This window comes from Hippichthys cyanospilos, chromosome 9 (genome assembly GCF_059441005.1).
Source record: "Hippichthys cyanospilos isolate Australia breed blue-spotted pipefish chromosome 9, RoL_Hcya_1.0, whole genome shotgun sequence".
Lineage (NCBI taxonomy): Eukaryota > Metazoa > Chordata > Actinopteri > Syngnathiformes > Syngnathidae > Hippichthys > Hippichthys cyanospilos.
Genome location: NC_142377.1, coordinates 20,680,500 through 20,703,548, shown reverse-complemented (window position 1 = coordinate 20,703,548; position 23,049 = coordinate 20,680,500). Strand labels below are relative to the sequence as shown.

At 41.5% G+C, this 23,049-nt stretch overlaps 2 protein-coding genes across 6 annotated transcripts in view; one reads left to right on the top strand and one right to left on the bottom strand.

The window, feature by feature from the left end:
• arhgap9 (Rho GTPase activating protein 9) overlaps window positions 1–6,550 on the top strand; it is a 32,801-nt gene extending 26,251 nt beyond the window's left edge. For 4 of the 5 annotated variants that reach the window (XM_088422730.1, XM_088422732.1, XM_088422734.1 and 1 more), the window contains 4 exons: window positions 35–88; window positions 633–767; window positions 1,799–1,904; window positions 4,689–6,550. In XM_088422730.1, the coding sequence (XP_088278856.1) occupies window positions 35–88; window positions 633–767; window positions 1,799–1,904; window positions 4,689–4,881 (488 nt within the window). In that variant the 3' untranslated portion in view covers window positions 4,882–6,550. The remainder of the gene's footprint in view (window positions 1–34; window positions 89–632; window positions 768–1,798; window positions 1,905–4,688) is intronic. The other variant, XM_088422733.1, reaches the window with a different exon arrangement.
• LOC148419401 (zinc finger E-box-binding homeobox protein zag-1) overlaps window positions 6,507–23,049 on the bottom strand; it is a 31,806-nt gene continuing 15,263 nt past the window's right edge. The window contains exons 2-8 of the mRNA XM_088422735.1: window positions 14,812–15,123; window positions 12,278–12,496; window positions 12,011–12,204; window positions 11,820–11,931; window positions 9,766–11,135; window positions 8,371–8,554; window positions 6,507–8,296 (exon numbers count right to left, since the gene is read on the bottom strand). Coding sequence (XP_088278861.1) covers window positions 7,788–8,296; window positions 8,371–8,554; window positions 9,766–11,135; window positions 11,820–11,931; window positions 12,011–12,204; window positions 12,278–12,496; window positions 14,812–15,123 — 2,900 coding nt within the window. The 3' untranslated portion in view covers window positions 6,507–7,787. The remainder of the gene's footprint in view (window positions 8,297–8,370; window positions 8,555–9,765; window positions 11,136–11,819; window positions 11,932–12,010; window positions 12,205–12,277; window positions 12,497–14,811; window positions 15,124–23,049) is intronic.

Sequence of the window (23,049 nt, the reverse complement as noted above, 5' to 3'; positions counted from 1 at the left end):
GCAAACCTGCTGAGTAACTTTGTGGTTCTTTCAGAGCGAGCAGTGACCACTGATGGCCGTTACATGTTCCCAGCAGATTTGGTACAAGGTAGAACCTAATGAATGAGGATTTTTTTTTTTTTTTTTTTTTTGCCTTGCCAGCCTGCATATGTGCATTCACCTACACCAGCTCCAATGGAATTTCTCATTCTGCTAGCATTTAAGTGCTTAACAAATGTATTACATCCGTAGATTTTTTTTTTTTGAGTGAATGCTGAGAATTAATAGGTCTGCACTAAAGCGTTCCATGATGTTGGGTGTTTTTTTTTTTTTTTTTTCTCGCCTGGTTGGGGTCTAATACATTTGTTAAGCATTGTGTGTTTGTCCCTCAGGCCTCTGTTTAACTTGTGGTGAAAACAGGCAAGCAGTGGGCAAAGTCTGCCCCCTAGTGGAGGAAACAAAAATTGCTCAGCTTCTCTGCTTGATAAATAATACTGAATGTGATATTTCTACTGTCCTTAAATACCTTCTCTTACTTTCACTCAGCATCTTTTTTCCTCGTTCTCTGCAGCAGCTACAAGCCTCAGTGTTAAGATTTGTTAGTCGGCGCCGCTTCCGCTGAAATTCTCTCTTGTCTCTCTTGCCTGTCTCAGAGGAGAAGCTCAACTTGGACGAGAGCGAGTGGGAGGACATTCACGTCATCACGGGAGCTTTGAAACTGTTCTTCCGCGAACTTCCCGAGCCGCTGGTGCCCTACAGCTTCTTCAGTGATGTGGTGGATACCGTCAGTAAGTGGACAACACATGACATCCATCAATTTTTTTGTTCTCGGGCGCTTTTCATCTACAGTAACCGAACTAACATACATTTGAGATGAGCGTACCAGATAATGGCAAAGAGGAAAGAGGATTCGAAAGCATATGATAAAAATATGCGCAATAGAGCCATCTATTTTCTATTGCATTTGTCCCAATTGGGGTCAACACTGAACTAAAGTTCACGCGCCCAATCACACCTAAGGACAGTTTAGAGATTTCAATAAAAAAAAAAAAAAAAAAATGCATGTTTTTGGAACGTGGGAGGAAACCAGAGTGCCCGGAGAGAACCCCCCTGGGCTTGTGAAGAACATGCAAACTCACTCCTCTATCGAGCCGCCCATATTAAAAACGTGTTACTAAAAAAAATAAGTAAAATAAAAAAGCCATACAAAACAATATTCAAAAAACTGTTGTTGCTGAGAGAATATGGTTGGTAAATGGAAGGGGGAATCCTGAAAAAAAATGGGGAGGGGAAAATAGAAATAAAAAGTTTTAAGTTGTAGTACTACCATTCATCACTAGATGGCAGATGTGTCATTAAACTTACACCAGGTCTTATATCATCCTAAACTAAAATATTACTAGGTCTAATAATTTTTCTACATACTTGGAAAAATATTACCTTAATAATATATAATAATATTATACTTTTTTTTTTTTTTTGCATGAGCGCCTTGGGGCAAAAAGTCTTTTTTGTCTATCTGTTTGGTTCACATAGGGAATCTGTTGTACATTGAGAAATTCTCTATGAAAATTTAAAATATAAGAGCATTTTTTCCTACATATTGAAAATGGCATTTTTTTCATACATATGTAGTGTGTAGTTCCAGTAGCACTGATGAAAAATTGATGAAAAATTTAAGGTTCCCATCCCTGATCTAGATAAACAAGTCACACTCCCATTCACACTTTTGGACACCACGGCCAGCAAAACAGTGTTCAAATGAAAAGCAATCGAAATGGCTCATGAATGCATCATCTGTGGTGTTATGTCGTTACAGAGATAGCAGACTACACGGACAAAGTGGAGCGTCTGAAGAGCGTCGTTCACAGCTTGCCTCAGCCCAACCACGACACGCTGCAGTTCATCTGCCGCCATCTCAAACGGTAAAAACGATTGCACGGACATTTCACCGATGGGGAAATGAACACAAGCTATTTCATTCAGGAGTTTTTGCTTTATTTTACAAGACACTACAGAAATCCATCGGACTGAATTAGTTGGGTTTTTTTTTGCACAAAACTATTTTGGATACTGTTTTATATATTTTGTAACTCATAACTCATATTTTGTATTCATTGTAACTCAATATAGCTAAGTAAACAAAATTCAAACTTTGATCAAACACCCATATGAATTAATTACTACAAATTTATAGACAATACATTTGGATATGAAATGAAATCAATAATTCAGGTAAAATACCCACTTTTGCAAATAAATTTGTGAAACTGTTGGAAGTAAATATGAGTAGCTTTTTTTAATCATATGAAAAAAGTAAACGTAGCTAATAAATGAAATGGAATTGATAAAACTTGAAATCAATTTAATGAACTAATTGCCACAATTTGCCATAAATTAAAGTTGATACAACTGGACTCATTTGCTGTACTCGTTTGTTTGCATGAATTAGGCTAAAATGTAAAACAGTGAACACAACCATCTACATGTATTTTAAAAATTTCAAATAAATCATGTGCTTTAGGGCTTTGATTTATCAAGCAAATACAAACTAACAACTTAAATATGTAATTAAGTAAATAACTGTAAATTCATTTATAAAACGGTCCATAACTAAATACAATTGAATTATGTAAATACCTGTAACGTTTGCTGGCACACACAAACTGATAGATTAAAGAATCACTAAACCAGAATAACTAAATTAAAAAAAAATACTTTATGCCGTAAATAATAAAATATCGAGTAGGTCTAAGTGCTTTCTACTAATGAAACGAAGCAGATATTACCTTGTAAACATTTGTTACCTGTACTTTAACCTGCTCCTCTACAACAGGGTTGTTCTCAACATTTTTGAGTTGCTTGGAAAATATTTATTTTATTGTTTTTTATTTTATTGAACTAACCGCGACTTAATGTTGATAGCATGGCGCAGATTTGGCTCACAGCCAGGTAAACCCCAGCTTCCGCTCGTGTCCGAAAACAAAGTTCACTAATTTGTCAGCAGCTTGTTTTACATGATTCTGAACGTGGATTACAAGGTTCTAACGTGCAATTCCGAAGAGAACAAACTTGAAAAAACTTGAAGAAAAATGAACCTCATGACTTTGATTGGAATGTGGCCACTAGAGGGCACTGTTCTCCTGATGTCATTCCTGTTTGCTCCGTGTGTGTTTGTCAAACATCCAGATGGATTGTGTGAGGATTTTTTTTTTATAACAGTACAGTGAAATGAGTGTGCATGCGCGTTTGTCAGCACTCTTATCTGTCAGGATGTGTGATAGGTGGGTGGGCTTCGCCTTTTTTTTTTTTTTATCAGCAACTCCTCGACCTATCCCCGTATTCCCCCTCCGCTCCTCGCGAGGGAAGGTCCCATGGGAGCCTTGCGGTTCGTCTGCTGGAAGGCGCACGGCCGCCGCCGCCGCCGCCACCGCCGCTGCTCCCCTCTCTCCTCCTCCGCCCCCCTGTGTCCCTTCATCCCTCCTCTGTGTCTTTCATGTGGAAGTTTTGAGCAATTGCTGGCCGCTCCTGCGGCTCGGTGGGAACGGCATTTTTAGAAGAATGCTTCATGCGGTGGCTTCAACTCATTCCTGAGTCCCCCTACACACGCACACGCTGGAACACACACACTTGAGCATAGGTGGAAGCAGACGCATTTAGACACGTATGGGAGGACATCTGGGTTGTAAAAGGCACTGACATGAACGCGCCACTCAAACGCACCACGTCACCAGTATTTACTTGGAAATTATACCGAATTATAACACTGTTATGCTCATATTTGACTATTTTTAGACAATTAGACATCTGGATTGTTGAAAGGCACACAAACAGCACTGGAATTTTGTCATTTGTAGTACATTAAGTGAAATAAACATTTGTCCACATTTGATTATTTTTACAACTTCTTTCTTAAAAAACAAACAAACAAATAAAGGCTTATAATGCGAACATGACGCTCAAAACTTTGTTGTATGAGGTTGGAAAAGGTACTTACATGAGCACTCCACTCATAGGCCACACATCATCACAATGGTGTAAGATTTTTTTCAAAAATACACTACATATTTCACTTTTTAAAATTTTTTTAGCATCTAGCTTGTAAAACAAAAATGTGAATATGAAATTCGAATTTGAGAAATGTAGGTGGCAATACATACACAGAGAGGAGCATACTTCTTATTTGACTATTTCTAAGACAATTTTGACATCCGACTTGCAAAAGGCATATGATGTCTACAAAGGCAACACGGTACTAAAATTTCCTCGAAAAACATACAAAATATGAATATGGCAGGACATGGTTGTGCTACTTTATTCCTGTTTGAATTTGGTTAAACTATCTGGCGCCTTGAATTTAAGAAGTCTAGTGGCATTTGTATTTTAATTGAGCGAATTTTATTTTAAAAATTTCAAATGGTGAACAACTACTTTGCTCATATTTGACTTATTTTTAGGAGGCTGTAAAAAAATTGCAAAAGTAAAAAAAAGCCCGTCACTTTGTGTTAGTAGGAAATTACATAAACATAAACCTCTACTTTCTTCATATTTGACTCTAATCAAAAATCAAGTCGGTGCTAATGTCTTTGCAATTTTTTTTAGGATAATTACTATGATACAATAGTTGAAATCATGTATTAAAACTAGTGTAAGTAATGTGAGTAATTTTAATTGGATTGCGTGTGTGTGTGTGTGTGTGTGTGTCGCAGTGTTTTGGAGCACTCCGACGCCAACCGTATGACGACGCAGAACATCGGCATCGTCTTCGGACCCACGCTGCTGCGGCCCGAGCGCGACAACGGTAACATGGCGGTGAACATGGCGTTCCAGAACCAGGCGGTGGAGCTCATCCTCAACGAGTATGAATACGTCTTCGGCAGGAGGGCCGCCGCCTCCTCGTGATCCTCCCAAGCGGAGGGCGTGGCGACGGATTTTTTTTTCTTTATATTCACAATGATAACGAAGGAGAGACATGTGGTCGCCATATAAACGTTGGAAGCGGTATATAGTAGAACAAGCCCGTTTTTAGCAGCCATACTTTTTTGCCTTTTGACTGCAGATGTGGAGCCCAGCTGTCACTTCTTCCTTGATATTCTCCTAAACTGAAGCCAAGCCAATGATAAATTGTCCCTGCCCCCACCCCCAGACCACCTTCCCGTTCCTCTCTTGATGCCTAAAAAAAAAAAAAAAAAGCCATGATAGAACCGTCCCACTGTGAAACACATACTCCCGACACCTCCATGCGTCTGCGAGGCTCTCCTGTAGAGAACCTCCAACGTTCCGCTTCCGATTCGGTGTAATTTCGTTTAAATTGAGCCTTTGTTTTCCCATCGGAACTAATCTAATGTGGATTCATTCATTCCAGGCTTGTGAACTTTGTAAGTCAAGTTCGTAAACATTTTCCACCAAGTACCACCTCAAAAAGTAGCAACTTAACTGTCACACTGAAATGACCAACATTAGTAGCATAATTGTAACATTGTAACATTATGTGCAGTTTTCACATGAATATTGTACTTAAATATAGGAAAATGTAAAAAAAAAAAAAAAAACCCTCAATAATGATTAATACACTTTAAAAAAATGTATTGAAATACACGTTTGAAAACATAGTCCATTGAAAGATTACAGGCAAAATGTATTACACATAAATACAACTGCTTTCTGCTGATTAAATTACATGTACTGGATTAAAAACAATATTTTGAAGCACTTTAACGTTACGCAGTTTGTGATCCTGACTTAATTCAGTAATTCTTTTTCTTACCACTAGAGGAAGCCTGCATTCTACTAGTGAAAATTAAGTGAAAGTACTTGCTCTTAACTTGTCATCCAATGATAGAGAGCTATCATGAATAAAATAAAGCTAGAATGTGATAATACCAATTATGAAGTCACAAATGTTATTAAATTATTTTTATTACCGGTATTAAAGTATTTTACATATGTGTATTTGTCTTCATTTATTACATCCACTGATTTGTTGTGAATCATAAAATAGCATAATTGTAAAATAAAAAATTTTACATGTAAAAATGTTGGATATATAAATTGTGATTACATTTTGGAAAACAATTCAAATATAGAATGCATTATTATAAATACTGTACATTGAACTGTGAACTTATTTAAAGCTGATCCACGAATGCGCTAAATTAAGGATGACCCTTGAGAGAGAGAAAAAAAAATGTGCGCACTCCTAATTTATATGCATAAAAGTTCCACTATCCATACAAAAGCAGGCAACAAAAAGAGAAAAAAAATGGCCCAGACTGCGCGACTATCCTGACAACAGTTTTCACGCCAACAAGGCCACCGTGTTCGGATTGTGTGTGTGCGTGCATGGACATTGTGCGCTTCTCTTTCCTGTATTCAGATGGACCTTCTATTTTTATGCCCGAGATGAGGTGTGCACATGTACAGATGTTTCATAGTGTTTGTCCACTAGTAGCTCTTTAAATTTCACTTTGACCCCCTTGGAGCCATTTTGAAATATATTGCGGAATCACGTGTTTGTTTGTTTTTTTTGTTATCCCCTCAATAAAAGGCATTCTTGTCCAATTTAGTGACATTTAATAGTCTCTTTGAATCTTTTGAAATTCAGGACAACACTGCGATCCATCGGTTAGCACATCTGCCTCGCAGTCGTCATGTTCTGGTTTGCACTTGCATCTGATAAACCTATGTTCGCTTTTGGGGTGTTCCCCGTTTCTCGGAGAGAACAGGAAGAGTGGCGGTAAAGTATATGTACAATTTATTACAAATTAGCACAAACAAATATATAATAAACATTCATACAAAACAAATATTACAAAAATACTGTTACATATATCCTGCACTTTTAAGTGTGCACCTTGTGTGTGTGAAGGCATTTAAAGGCAGGCAAGACATAGTTGCATAGCAGAACTTGTTGCTGGAGATAATCAGATGACCTCGTCACCCGTCAGAGGCACTTTGCAAAAAAAGGAAGCGGAAAAAGGTGCCGCGCATGATTCAGCACTATCAAAATGGTGGACTTGTGCTTAAATGTAGGTACTGTATTCATCACCGTTCACCACAACATGGCAGACATTCAGGCTAGTATAGTACGTGAACGTTACATGACATTGTGGAGTATGTGTGTATGGGTGAAACTCCCAACTCCCACATACTTTTTTTTTTGGGGGGGGACTTTGTTTATAAAATGGATGTGCCCTGTGATTGAGTGGATCTCATTTAATCAAAATTTGGTTTGAGTCACAGACCACTGGACTAAGAATAGGCCCTTCGCAGATTTCATATACCTTACAAGAGAACATTTATAATTATATTACTACCAATGAAACGTGCATGTAGTGCTTCTCCCAAATTACTGTTTTTTTGATGTAGACATTAAATAAAGTGAATGCGCTGCAGATAAATCATTATTCAAGTTAAAGGCTCATAGCAAGTGAAAGTAAGATGGCTGCCAGTGGCTTCACTTGTCGCCACGGTGGGTAAGTGGTACCGCGAGTCCACATTTAAATCCATGCTTGGAGGAGGTTCCAGCTCACCTGCGACTTTAAGCGCTGTAGAAAATGGATAGATTCCAAAGGCGAAAGAAGGTACAGTACACGAGCTTTTCGGCTAGCACTGCTAGCATGTGAGCTTGATCGAGCCTGAATTAGCTTAAGCATACAATTAAAAAACAAAACAATACGTAAACAGTCTAGGATGCGTAATAAAATCCTTTGTTGGTCACGTGTTTGGTTTGGAGTGTTTCTTTGGCATTTTAGGGAAACGTCTATCAAAGATATGTACACAATTCAATGCTTTGGCTTTTAAGGCTCTCAAGCTTGTATGCGGGGTAGATCTGTTACATCCAGGCTCAGTTCACATTTATCCAAGTCTCCATTCTGGACTTGAGAGCGGGACTCCCAGAGCTCCGCCCCATTGAAGGGGTTTCCTTCAGTACAACTCTCGTCCTCCCGTGTGGTTCGGCTTGCCGGCTCTTCCTCGGCTCTTCCTTCCTGTTCTTCCTCGTCTTCTTTGGGGGCTTCGGAGGCTCCGTCCAGACTGGCGTCGCTGAGGAAGGACTGCGGCGTCTGCGTGTCCTCCGCGGACAGCGCGGCGGGCTCTCGGGGCACGTCGTCGTGGTCTTGGTCGGCGTCCTGATCCTTGCTGCAGTAGGCGTAGCGGTGGTTCATGTGCTGCGAGTAGGAGCCCGAGTGCGAGAAGCGCTTGCCGCACTTGTCACATTGGTAGGGTTTCTCCCCCGAGTGGAGACGGCTGTGCTCGATCAAGTGATGTTTGTGCTTGAAAGCCTTGTTGCACACTTTACATTCGTAAGGACGCTTTCCTGGAACGGATAACGACACGTTGCTTTCTGTATTTACAGGCGGGTGGAAAAGAAATCATCTTTCCTTTACTCACCTGTGTGCTCGTATTTGTGTCTGAGCAGGGAGCTGCTTTTCTGGAATGTTTTTTCACAGATGTCGCAAGCGTACAAACCCTCGTCCGTCTTTTTAAGCCTTTTGCGCCCTGGTCCTCCGTCCCCCTCCAAGCCTTCATCCATCATTGCGAGGTAGTCTAGAGCACCCCGGTTTAACACCTCCCCCTGCAAGACCGCAGGAAGACCTTATCAGGATTTCAATTACTACAGGAAGGTTACATCTCCTCCATATTGCAGACACCTTCCTGGAGTTTCCACGGCCAAAGAAACTCTGGACTTCGGAAGATCTCAGGGACCAGTCTCTGAAGCTGGTCCGAGACAGGGCAAATTGGCACATTGCCGGCAAATTGCTATATTAGAGAGCCAGTATTTATTTTTTGTGCCTTTTTAAACAGAAAGGGACAAGTGCATGTTCACACTGATGTTACGGCATTCATTTTACACCGCTGGTTTTTGGTTCTGAAGAAAGTACCACTCCGGTAACATAATTGAAAATTGGCCATATGCCAGACTTCTATCCTATGCGGATGCGGGAGTAAACTCAATTGCAAACGCCGCTCTTGTTTTCAACTCAAAGGAATGAGGTTCTAGCTATCACATCTGTTACGTCTGATAATACTTCAGAACGGAAAATTCACAAATCGATTTCCATGTTCCATCCTTCCAGCCTAGAAAATTCACAAATCAATTTCAATGCTCCCATCCTTCCAGCCTTGATCAGCCTGCCGGATTAATTTAGCTTCTCACGATGTTACTATGTCAGGCTATGACCGATCCATTTAAAATATTGGAAACGCTGCACAACATATCAGGCTATCCTCCTAAGACCCAACCTGTTTATTTGTGTACACTATATTGACATTTGTCTTTGGTCTATATCTTTGAATCATTCAAACTACCCTACAAAGTCCACATGTTCTCACGAAAGGACATTCTGACCTTTCCAATTGGTTTTTCCTGTGTTTAGGGTTAGGGTTAGGGGGGGTTAGGGTTAGGGTTAGGGTTAGGTGAGACGCAATTTATTTTGTCTTACTCAGACAAATTAGAAACAACAGTGGACACAAATGAATAGGCTGGGTCTTAGGTCAAGGGCTCTAGATAGACCTGTTAGAATAACAACAGCAACAATCATGTTGACAATGGCAGGATAATTTTGCATGATACAATCATATTGGACAATGTCAGGGTTCAATTTTATGATGCCAAATCCTTGTCATTTCCTACAAAAAACGTCGCTGGATATAGAATATGTTTTGAGATAGCAAATTGGGTCAATATCGAGGCTAAAATTCTCAAGTCTGAGCCAGGCATCAAACGGACAGTCCAGATCAGTAGGAGGACAAGAGTTGGATCAAATGGATCAAAGTCACGCTTACCATGAGTGCTTGTCTCTCCTGGTGGAGCTTTTTCAAGGTCGCCTCTGACTCGGTCTCCACCATGTAAGCCAAGGGTGAGAGAAATCCAGGGCTGATCGGCGACGGGCTAAACGGAAGTGGTCCGATGCCGTCGTGCCCCGCAAACCCCAGAGCCGACTGGCTGAAGAAGGGGAATCCATTGTATAAGGGGCCCGGAAACACAGGCGCGCCGTGTGCTCTGTACATTGGATGAGGATGTAAGGATTGCTCCGAAAGTTGATTGGGACTTTGCCGACTCAGCTGTTTGCTCCTCTCTTCTGTCCTCTCTCTTTTGATGGCGCTGCCGTTGACGTTTCTTTGGTCCGGAATTTGCTTGCGCACGGAAAGGTCCAGAGGCTCATTCTGAGAGCGGTTCTGAGGTGAGGAGACTTCCGGGGTTTGGCCACTGAGGTCCAGGCCAACGGGAGAACCCAAAGATGGGAGTCGTCTCCTGGTGTGAGGAGACATCAACTCCGAGGTGTGACCGGGGCTCCCCTTCTCCTGGCCCGAAGAGTCCAAGTGGTCGTGAGGTGAATGAAGTGCCAGGAAAAGCTGCTGAGGTACCGAGGTCCACTTCTGCAGTGGGGATTCATTCTCAGAGGCTCTGTTGGTTACGTCGTTTGGTTTGTTAGTCTCAAACCTGGATAGGAATAATGGCGGCGAGTGGTGGTCTTTGTTTTGAAGACCCTCAGGCACTTCCACGGCTTCACGGTTAATCTTACAATGGTAGCGCTCGTGCTGCAGGAGAACCACCACGTTGGGAAAAACCTGGGAGCACCAGCGACACGTAACACCAAGAACTCCTGCCTCCCGCTCTCCTGACTCCTCTCTTGAAGCCCCCCGCTCCGGCGACACCTTCCTGTCAGGACCTCCTCCGTTTTGGTCGATGCCTTCGTACTTCCTCACCTCTCTGTGGAGCATCTCCTGCAGCATTTGCTCAAACTTGGAGCCGGACTGGATGTAAGGCAGCAGGGTGGTCCCTTTCAAGATGCTCGCTCTCAAAGAAAGCTCCGCTGAGGGGTTCAAAGCGAGCTCTGAAGTTCTGAAGCTGAAATCCTGCCCTGACAGTGGGGAAGGAACATCCGGTCCATGGCCTGGAGGCCTGCTACCATCTTGGACTTGCAACACCAAAGAAGAGACTTTACTGTTCCTTTCTCGACCTGTAGACGGAGATGCTGGAAAATGGTGCGGGTAGGAGTTTTGGTTATGTCCGTTAAACATAGTGTTCGCTCCTCCTGAACTTGCAAGCGCGCCGCTACTGCCAAGGCACTTTTTGCTGCTCAGGTGGGAGCTGTAGGACCCCGAGTGAGAGAAACGTTTCTTGCAGTTGGCACACTCGTATGGCTTTTCTCCTGAAGGTGACACATGCAGACAGGAAATTAATCACCAAAATAGTACTTTAACTTTGAATTTTCTTGCCCAAACATCAACTTTCGCAAATCTTCAACATAGTGGCCTCAGCCATTTATTTAATTTAACAAACTTTAACAGGTGACATTGTAATTATTCATCTTCTAATCAATCCATTTGAGACTAGTCCCAAGCACTAACTGCAACATTCAGTTGATACCATAAGAGGGAACGGAGTGGTCTTCTTTTTGTCACTTTCCAAATAAATAATTAGAAATTAACGTGAAAACAAAACATTGTTTATCCAGACTTTCTCGAGTTCAGTTCGGCGAAGAGCTTTGCTACAGCTCACCACATTAGCGTCTTTGTCGCTATCATTAGTTGTGGCTTAGTGTTTAGTGTTAGGTTTAGTGTTTTTTTTTTAACATTCGGATGTGAATCTTATTGCAGACTTCATTTTCAAAAAAGACATTCATCAAAGGTGAACTTTATTCCTCGTGTTATTGTCCATGTTCTACTCTTCTTGTGCTTGCATGGCAAGGAAGAACGATACATATACTACATTCAACGTTATCTTCACAGTAGGGTATATTAGATATAAGATATATATGTAATATACCATATGATAGTACATATGCACATTAGGGCAAAATGTATTCAAAAAGTCGAGTGTGCTGTAGTCTCACCACTGTGGATGCGAAGGTGCTCCTTGAGGTGGTGTTTGTACTTGAAGGCCTTTCCACACTGTAGACATTTGAACTTGCGGGTCTCCGCCCCCTGATCCAAAGTCATTCCGCCCTACGAGGTTGACGGACAGCCATTAAAGAAAGGCTAACATCTTTATTCAATGGTCTGTTTGTGACTGTGAGGCGCTCACCTTGTCCTGCACTTGGTGGTGAAGTGCCAGGTGTTGCTCCAGTTGCATCCTATGGGGGGCAGTGTACCCACAAAATGGACACCCCATGTGGCCCCGGTCCCTCTCCTGACAGTATTTGATGTGGTCCCTCAGCGAGGCTCCGTGCTGGTACGTCCTGTGGCAGAAGGGACAGGCCGGTAGCCTCCTCCTTGCATCTGGGGTACCAACAAATGGACAGAAAGGTAACATTTTCAAATGTAGAGCTCGGCGTTTCTCACATGAGCCTACCTGCTCCCTCAGGCGAGTGGTGCTGAACTCCCGGCGACCACATGGCGGGCGGAAGCTCTTCGTGGGTCCCGCCGCCGACCTGCAGACGGCGCACGGAGGCCGTGCCGTTGCGGCCGAAGTGGTCCAAAAGGCTGGCGGAGGTTGAGGCCTTCCTCAGCTTGGCCAGGAAATCGTAATGGGCGAGGTCCTCCAAGTCAATGTGGGAGTCGGAACTCCTACCTACATGGGGATGCAAAACAGGGCTGCTTAGCGCTTAATTTTTATGGAATAAAAATGTAAATGTAAAGTGCTGCAGAGAACACTTGGGACTAGTCTTAAATATAGCAGAAGGTAAATGCTTACAACTGCATCTGCTACTGAAAATGAATTACTGAAGGCACGTTTAGGTTGTTTAAGCGAATTGTTTGATCTTCCACAATGTCATCGTGCATCTAAAAAACTAATTGTGTTTTCCTCAGAAACATTTAGGTGAGATTAAAAGAAATTAATAAAATCATTTAATTACAGGTCTTGATCAATCTCAATTGTATTCAATTTCTCGACAGCATCAGTGGCCTAATATTTTCATATTAATCATTAATCACTGAAAATAGAAACATATTTGAGTAGCCCCCTAAAACTGTTTGTTACTAATTTCAGTGCATTATTTTTCATACAAACTGTACTAAATTCTGGAACGAACAGCTGAATAAAACAGAAAATGTGCCTCCATATTTGGCCAAAATGTGGATTAGGATTAATGGAATTGCAAGATCTTCTCTAGTTGGTCTGACTTTGTTAATAACTTTTCACACAAAGGCCTGAGCAGGGATTTGAACCCACAACCTCTTGATTATGGAGGAACCACCACCAGACCCGCCTGCCAAACGCTTGTTTCTATATGTTTTTGACTGGACACGCGCGTTAAGAATCCCAAGGGCATGGCATAGATGAATCTAAACCGTCGACTTAAAAGATTGACCGATGTGGAAAAAAGAACGGGTTCCCCATCCACTTTGTCCTCCGGACGGGTGACATTCATCCCGAGAAGAGAAAGCCACACACTTCCACGAAGGAGCGACGACGCCTCCTATCGCCGACCTCCAGCCAGTCAGTTTCGCTGACGGCCTACTTTGAGGTGGATTTTTCAAATGTTTGCAGATGTTGGCAAATTTGGAGATGTTTTTTTATGTGGCCTGGGGACGGAGCCCGTGCGGTCGGGCTCTGTAAAAACTCCGCCGTGCCTTTTCTCGGGGACCAGGCCAAAATCACACGAGCGGCTGGGCTAAATGCCCGTTAAGTCGGCGGGCCGCGTGAGGCTTTCATCTCGCCTGGATTAAAAAGGGAAAGGCCTCGCGTCGTAGCGGCGCAACGTCACCTCTTTGATGCGTGGAAAGAGTGTGACGCCGCCTTTTGTCATACTCTCGCCGGCCTTTGATGCCACACTGTACTGAATATTAGTAGCGATTACTATACATTTCAAGCAGAAAGTATGTTGTCCATAATGCAATGAAACTAAAGACTAGTAGATGTGTGGCTTTAGAAGAGAAAGTTGTTATTAGGGTCCGACCAATATAGATTTGGGGAGTTCTATTCCGATATCTGACAAAATAAAATCCGGATTAATCGGCCGATGACTTGAAACAATTTTAAGAAATAAAAGGGCTTATTTTCGGACTTTTTTGAGGAATGTTAGTCTTGTAAAGGGTTAGGGGTTAGGGTTAGGGTTAGTGAAAAACATGCAAAAATCAGCTGCTTTTGACCAATTTTATAATAGCTACTGTTGGCTCAGTAATTTATACCAATTAGTTGAAGTTTTACAAGAATAAAGTCATAGCAGAGAATAAATTAAGTGTAGACATAAACGTAGTGCCACATTAAAATATTTTAGAATAAAATCATATTATTCAGAACTAAAAGTTGTAATACATGTAATACAAAAATTCAGTACTTCTCAACTTAACATTGATACAAGGAAAATGAAAAATGAAAAAACTTTCGATAACTCTTAACTACTTTTTTTGCAGCATTTATCCAGGTTTGTCTAAAGGTTTGTCTAAGCAGAAAAAAACCCAAGTGCATCAAAGTGCCTGAAAAAAAAAGCCAATTCTTACTTTATCACAATTGCACTATACATGGCAAAAATAAATCCTTTTCCCTGGGGTCATCACCTCACACCTCCCCAGAGGGGCCGCCCCACTATTTGAGGAACACTGCCTGTATTTCCATGGTAATAAAGTAATAATATGACAATGGCAAACAAACATTAATTCCTCAATAGGGCAATTAATTGAGCTGAATTCTGCCAAGCAACATCATCAACGCCTCACATCATTTCATGAGAAAGTCTTACAGGGTTTTCTGACTACTGATTTTGTGTGACTCTCCACATTACTGCTGGGAGAGAATTAAGAATTCGAAAAGCTCATGTAGTTTACCACCATTTGGTTTGCTTTGTGAGCGTCTGCAACGTTATTCACATGCACGCAGTACATATCCACCCACTTGTCTGGATGGCGGCCCGGATAAAATCTTGTGATTTATTGTCAACTTACAGTGCATCCTCAGTGATCCCCGCTCCCCCTCCCTTTCGGTGGCAGAGGCGACGCCGCCGTCGTCTGTGGCCTCGGATTCAGGCTCCACCTGGGCCCAGAATTTCCTGCCGCTGTCACCGCCGCCGCCGCCGCTCCCGGGACTCAGGCTGTGGGGCTGCGCGGAGAGGGCGGGGCTGCCGGGCTCCTCTGTGCCCTCGCTGGGAGTCCGGCTTGTCTTGTCCAGGCTCTCCTGGTAGTCCTGGGGCTCCAGGCTCCATAGGCCCACCTCATCCTCTCCCTCGGACCCCAGTGAACCCACTTGCTCTGCGTCCACTGTGAGAGACAATCGGGAAGATATGAGCCACTGCACATGGCTGATATTGTGGGAAATGCTGTACTCCTTTATTAATATATATATATATATATATATATATACATATATACATGATGTGTGGAAATAGCAGCTCGCATTGTTATCCACATGATGATGCTGCAGAGAACTTGATAGAGAACCGAAACCACACAGGGGAAAAACACACGCGCATACATTTTCACACACATTCAAAACATGAGCAAATTCTGAAGTATACAACATTTTTCAATACCTAAAAAAAAACAAAAAAAAACACTGTACTTTGTTTTCAGTTTTGTATTTTTATGTTGTTGGGTTGTGCTCTTTTTTGTGGTTTATGTGCGCCATGAGCCAAAACACATGCATACATTTTTTGGGTGGATTGGAAACACACACAAAAGCCAGATCTATAAAAATGTGCCAACGATTGAATGATTTTGAAAAGCCAAAACAATGGTTTTAAAAGCGTTTACAGTGATTTTTGACCATTACAGCATCACTTTGGAATACATTTACAAATCAAAGCCTTGCAGCCTTCACTGCGCAAATGTTCAACCACATGAAATGAAAATAAAAGTAATGTTTTGTTAATATTTGTGTCAAACCAGTGAATTCCCCATCATTTCTAAATAATACTAACATTTGTCCAAAATTGAGCCCAACTGTCTGCATTAAAACGCGATGAATGTAACTTAAAATACACCTAAATTCATGAACGAAATAAATCATCTGCAAGCAGTGGTATGAAATGTCACCATAAGAAAGCAAGATCAATCGCTCTGTGAAGAAAAACTATAATTTAAACTTGAGTCGCATCCTCGTATGCCCAGACTGCTGCAGACAGGAAGAAACTGAGTACATTTTCCCATGGTGAAGACAATAAATGACAATCACAAACACATGCACAGGATTTCAACAGTTGGCTCTCATTTCTGAGTCTCCATTTCACTGATTTGATTGGCAATATCCAATCACGAGCAAGTAATCGCAGCTTAACCCGACTGAAATACATCCGAGAAGATGTTAAGCTACTGTCAGAAGTGGGGCAAGGGGGTGTTAGTTAAAACATTTTTTCTGTTACTTTTTAATAAACATTCCTCCTTGAGCCAGCGGGACAGCTGTTTTCAAAATCCGCCTAGCAACAAGTGATAAGAAAAGTTATGCTATGTTCGCCTAAAACTATGTTAGCATATCATGCTGCAAAAACTCACAGTAAATCCATTCAACTGTTCTAAAGACATTCTAACTATTTTCATGTTGCAGCAACTTTTGTGAGCGTCCGCAAAAGTAGCGGCTTTCTGATCCCGTCAAGTTATGTTCAAGTACCCAATCGTTCTGAAATCGTCTTAAATCTTTTGTTGTTGCACAGAAATTTTGACAAACGCTGACAAATCCCCGGTGTGAGTGTGCATTTGCTGCCTTTCCCTAACATCGCAAATGTTCGAAACTCAGCGGGGTCGGGGCTAAGCCAAGAAAAATCCATCCATCTATCCATCATCCGTAGCCGCTTATCCACTTTAGCCCCGCCCTGGACTGGTTGCTAGCCAATAGCAGGGCACACAGAGACAAACAACCATCCCCACACCCAATCACACCTAGGGACAATTCACAGTGTCCAATCCAACTGCCATGCATGTTTTGGGAGTGCGCAAGGAAAGCCAGAGTGCCCGGAGAGAACCCACACAGGCTCGGGGAGAACATACAAACGCCACCCAGGAAAGACGGAGCCAGCTGGATTTGAAGTCGGGACTCTGCACTGTGAGGCGAACGTGCTAGGCACTCAACAAAACATATTATACTACCTACCCTATTTACTTATATCATTGAATGCAGTTTATGTTTCATACAAAGTAGACATTTAGCAGCAACAATTGTCTCCAGAGAAGCTACACAAGCTCATCTCAACCAACCTGCCGTAACTCCATGTACATAAAACCATGAATATTAGAATGTATTTCATATTTAATACAGATAATCAGGTTGCAAAACTGCTGGACACAACCGAACTTATTTCTCAGGAAACTGTTTCTCGATCAGACCAGGGACCAGATTCGCATCTGACAGCCTGACTGCCACATGTTGTGCTATGTCATTTATATTTAATACAGGAAAGCGGTCCAAGCCCGTACTTATTTACCCCATTTGACCTCATGAAAACTACCGTTAGGAGCCGCGCATTAACCTCGGCTTGTCCCGCCTATCAGTGACACGTCGGATGGGGCGCGTCGCCGCCGTTCGGCTGGGCCCCGACTGCTAACGTGGATTCGAAAGAACTCGCTCTAACAAGGCAGGAAATTAGTTTGAAAGCATGTTAAGAATAATGTAGATCTAATGTATAACTCTACAGCCCTGGAGGAGTTTTTGTGAGAGGATAGGGCACGCCACTAGTCCCTCCGAAAAGAACAAGTCTGTTCCGGATTAGTGTAAAATTGGCTCTAATTTCCCCCCGCTATGACAGTGAATGACACCGGCCCATTTGAAGCAGTACCGCGCCGGCATGGCTTTCATTATCTGCCTTGTTGATTTATTTATTTGGATGGCGCGAGCATCCTTCAAATAGCTGCTTCTTTGTTTATACTTTGAACGGCGCAGGAGGTTTGAGTTTGTGTGCGAAGGTACAAAGGAATTGGTGGTGATCAATTCATGCAGTGTGAGAGTGGCCGCGCAAAGATGGTAAACACAAAACAACAAGCAGCCGAGAAGACGAGAGCTATTTAACATGCAACAAAGTGCGCAGGGGAAGACCGTGACTCATAGCGAGAACGCGCTTGAAGGACGCTGCTGTTTCATGCTTGATGAGCTTGATCACATGATGTCAAAGTGCCTCAAAGGGACAAGTTTTTCAGCTTTTGAGTGGACTTTTCTCTGAAGGAACAGAAAAAGCAGAATTGCATGTGACCCGTCTAGTTTATAGCCAGCCTGTAAAAAATTGAAGTGTGAAAATGTGCATTCAACGTGGAGGAATTGCTTTTTCTTTTATATTGAAAACCGTGGCGAAGCGACTTGACTCGAGGTCAAGGGAAATTATTCTGATTTCGCGCCAAATGAAGAGAGTCAAACAAATCCACCGTGCAGAAATTGTTTATGAGCCGGAAGGCATCGACTGGACGGCAGCATGCGCTGTCATTTATTTTACAGTCGGCACATGTGATCTCGCGTCACAATCATGTGGTGTGCAATAAAGGCCCAGAAATTACCTTGCTTGTTCTTTGGATGGAAAAAGTAAGACCTCATTCGACATAGTTAAACTTGTTTAACTACATTACCAACCTACGTTAATTTGATGATTCTCAATATGTTGTGAAAAAAAAAGGCTTTACTGTAAAGCTAATTTATTAAAAAAAAAAAAAAGCCTGAATCCTTACAGGATATTGGCTTTGTCTGTGTTTTCTGCTTTCAAAAATAATTCTTAAGAGGCTTTAGCTACATCATTCTTTGAGTGTTTCCACTGTCCTATTATTAGAACGACCGCCTCTACAATTTAATCTTTCAAATAATGCCTAAGAACCATAAAGTGTAGAAGGGATAGACAGTTTTTAAAATCATCACATTTTTCCCTCAATTTTGCAGTTTTCAAGGTTTTCTTCCAGTGTATTCCAGTGTAACGCTGTAGTTAAATGAATACTGTGAATCTCCAAACTTTTATCCTAAAACAAAAACGTTTTAATTTTGCTGACTGGATTTTCTTTTTGCTTAATGTTGGAGTCAACAGACAGCATGTGTCACGGTGGGGCATGGCGGTTTGAGGAGGTGCGGGGCAAGACGGCGAGGGAAGACGTACAAAGACCCGACAAGGGATGAGGCAAGACGCTGGGGCTTAAATACTAACAGAACTAATGAAAACGCGAGACACCTGGGAACAACAAGGGGCGGGGTACCTGACTGGAGGACACACACGGGCGACAGGTGAGGTTGATTACTAATGACACGCGGGGGAAAACACAGTGAACCTATAACTTAAACTAAACAACTCAAAACCCACAACAAAACACAGACAGATCATGACAGCATGTGCAGTACCTCCCAAAAAGTGTTTACAGTATGTTATGTTACAGTAAATGCCATTCTGTAAAAAAAAAAACAAACAAACAATAAAAAGCCTGCATCTCTAAATTTGGTATATATATTTTTTTCCCCAAAGAAAATCTTGTTTATTATTCTAATTGAAAAAATGTTTAGGAAATGTTTTCATCGCCACCCAAAAATGCAATTGTGTATAAGGTTAAACACAACTAATTACTGAAAAGCATCAATATTTTATTTTGGACAAAGGGATAGAAATCATGAATTAAGCAAACACAATTTTACAGTGTTAAACATACGAAGGAAAAGTTCAGTTCAATTCAAAAGAGGGTATAAAAGATGTTGCTCACGGGAAAACAGAGAATCGAGGTTCAGTGAAAGTACAAAAGTGAAGACGGGTTGAGTATATTCACAAAAATACACAGTATGTACAATTGTATTTGAGATGTACATTTAATGTGGTTTTCTATGTCGACTATATATGTGTTTGGTTTGTAATTTTTTATTTATCTGTTTAGATTGTATAATGTGAGAGCTATGGGAAGGATTTAAATAAGTTTGTCTTCTTCTTCTTCCTTTTCGGACTAGCGGTTATGCTATTGTCTCAAATACTTAAATGGATTTTGCTTGTTTGTTTCTGTGATGAAACTGTTTTTTTCAGCTCATTCTTTATACAATAACTTTAACATGTTACGCAATTTATTTCCATGTTTTTTACTGACATCCAACGACACAAAACACTTTTTCAGATGTTTTTTTTTTTTTTTTTTTCCAAACGCATCTGCATAGCAATGATAAGAAATCATTAATTAAATATTTTGGAGGCTTTTTTTTTTAAAATACTGAAATTTCCTTTCAAATTCTGCAATTTCAGCCACTTGAAAAAATGAATCATCCCCTCAAGCAATAACCAAGACTAACATGATGATGCGTGGAAGTTGGAATAGAGCTTCTTGAAATGACATGCTACAATTCAAGCTAATGCTTTGTCGTGAACGTAGCTTTTACAGAATGCAAACCGTGACGGCCTCGTAGCTCTTAGAAGAAAGTCACCTCTCGCTGTTTTGGACTCAATAATTCACCAAATGAGGGTCGCGGACACCCACACAATAAACAAAACCAAAGCACGGGAAGACAAGTGCGTCGTCGCCACGCAAGGCTTTTCGGGAGAACACCTCACACACCTTAAACGACTCTGTATTCATCAACGTGTGGAAAATGAATGATTTGTATCCTTTTACAGATATTTCGGAACATGACATTGAGAAATACTCACTGTGGCCGCCCGTTGAGTCATACATGCCGACTGACATTGGTGCGATGACTCAGGCGAAGACCACAACCAAGAACAAACACCTCCCACCTGATCTCCATCTAAGCAGTGACGCTTTCTTTTGAATTTTTACCAAATAGCACTAAGAGTGACAAAATAGCAGAATAGCCGCCTGGATTCATTCATCACGCGGCTTTTGTCACCGCGCTATAAAAAAAAACACTATGATCATAAAGGGTATCATTTGTGTGGCAATGTCCTCTTTTTGGCGGTTACCCCACGTTGGAATGCAACACTTAATTTGAATTCAACGCGGCCATGTTTTATACATTATCGTAAGAACGCTGACAGCGGATTGAAGAGGAACCCGGCCCAAAATGACACGTTAACCTGCGGGAATGTGATGTTTTCAAGCTCTCTGTCGTCTTTCTTTTTTTCATAGCATTTCTGTGGCGAGAGAAGAGGAAGCGGAGACATTCTTGTCTAATGATATGTCATAATAGCCACAAACACGTTGACAAGAGTGTCCAAGTTAAGCCGGCCAAGGCCGACTGGCTAGGTAGCGATGGTCACTCAAAATAAACCGGACAAGCTCTGGGAAACACTTGATAATTGGCCACTTTGGAGTTACAACAGAACACTGTCTCCTACACCACTTATATTGACAACAAGGAGTGAGAAAATGGAGATTAAAACAGAAAGACAAAGAGATAAGAGGGTGACACATCAGTCGGGTATTAGTGAGGTGGTAAAAAAGATGGAAGTGATAGCAAGTGAACCAAAAACGGACTCTGACACATTCCCACAACGCGGGAAAGCCTAAAAACCATGCAGAAGCCTTCCTAGATGTCCCGCTCATTAGGTGTCAGTGAACCACCGCAGAGATTTCTGCTGTTGCCGTAGGCTGTGAGGCAACAAGTGCACTTTAAAGGCTGTTCGTAAACATGAAAACGTTCATACTGAGCATACAAAAGATCCACTGCATACCGTACAAGGTATATGTATAAGATGATAAACAGATAAAGTAAAGTGCAAGTAGTTGCCACCAAGTATCAGGAAGTTGTTCAGTTGCTTACAATGTTGGTCAGCATATCATCGGTGCCTTATGATTTACATTTTTAAAGGGGAAGTTAAAGGGATGAAAAAAAAAACGTTGAAAAGAATGTGTTCTAGTGTAAAAATGGCATTATGATTAATATTACATTTGTGGAAGAAATTAATTCTGCAACAATCGTTTCTATCCAGAGGGAAGCGGACGGCCATTTTGCTACTGGAAGTAACTTTGCAGTTGCTCAAGGCTCAGGTGATGATCAATCACGGCTCAATTTGTAAGAGTCGCATTACCAAACTTGGAAAACAGGTGAGCTTGATTGTTCATTTGGTTCATTTCAGTTGGGCAGGATCAAAACAGGTGGATTTTGCTGCTTTATTTATAGTCTACAATTTAGTCCGCGACTTTCGAGTACTTTTGTGGCATTTGGATATCCAACACAAGAATTTAAATGGTATATCAAGTATTCAGATGAAAATAAAAATCTTTGTTTTGCACAGTGAAAGTTAATTGTGAATGACCATGATCAAGATTTTTTTTTAATTTAGAAAGTGCTTCTTTCCTTTCTAGAAACACTCGATATGAGAATGACACATCCTCACATAAACTTTGGTCTGAGAGATAAATTTTACAACTGAAACTGCACATTCAGCACGTTTCGTTAAGAGCGATCAGTAGGATCAACAAATGTAACAAAAGTGCTCAGAATCGAGCCTATATGGGACACTCAAGCACTGCTAGCTAGTGCTCGCTGCAACTAGAACGAATCCTTAGCCACCATTAAACACTGAAAACAGGATGCCCTATGTCAACGTCTATGTCAATGTCAGCATAATTAAGTCGTTTGTTAGGGCCCTGGATTCTCAATTAAACGTTATTTCACAATGAGGTTGTGTTGTTTGTATCAGGAGTGCATTAGAAAGACCAGTGAAGTTGCTAGGATGCAACACGCTGCCAGCAACAACTTCAAAACAAAAAAGCGAACCAAAGCATTTGTACATGTAGTATTTGGTAAAGAAAGGTTTATTTTTCTGCGTGTTACTTTAACTTTACTCCTGCTTATGATGGAAAGTGACCTGCTTCCCAGTACTCATGGGTACAGGAATAAATTCCTAATGTATGTCCTGATGTATGTCCTTATTTTTGTCAAATTTGAAGAACTCAATACTGCAATACTACGACACAATTACAGAGTGCAACACGTGTTCCAAATAATGCTGTGAGCTGTTTTTAGTAGAAAAAATGCACTATTATCTCTCCCAGTGAGATACAGTAATTCATCAAGTTTATCCTTCACCTTCAACCTTGGCTAATCTACTTCAACGTCACACGTTTGTACATGACACTTTTGTCCACTACGCCCCGATTAAAGCACGGACTAACCGCCCTAGACGACAGGCACGTGACGCCTGGCTGTTCATCAATGTCAATGTGGGAGACCAAAAAAGAAACGCCATCAGATTTTGTCTGCAGCACTAGCGTCAAGGTGTGAGTGAAGAGGTGCGCAAACGACCTTTGTGGTCGCAGCTCTTCTTCCTTTCGAGGCTTCCTGTGCTCTGC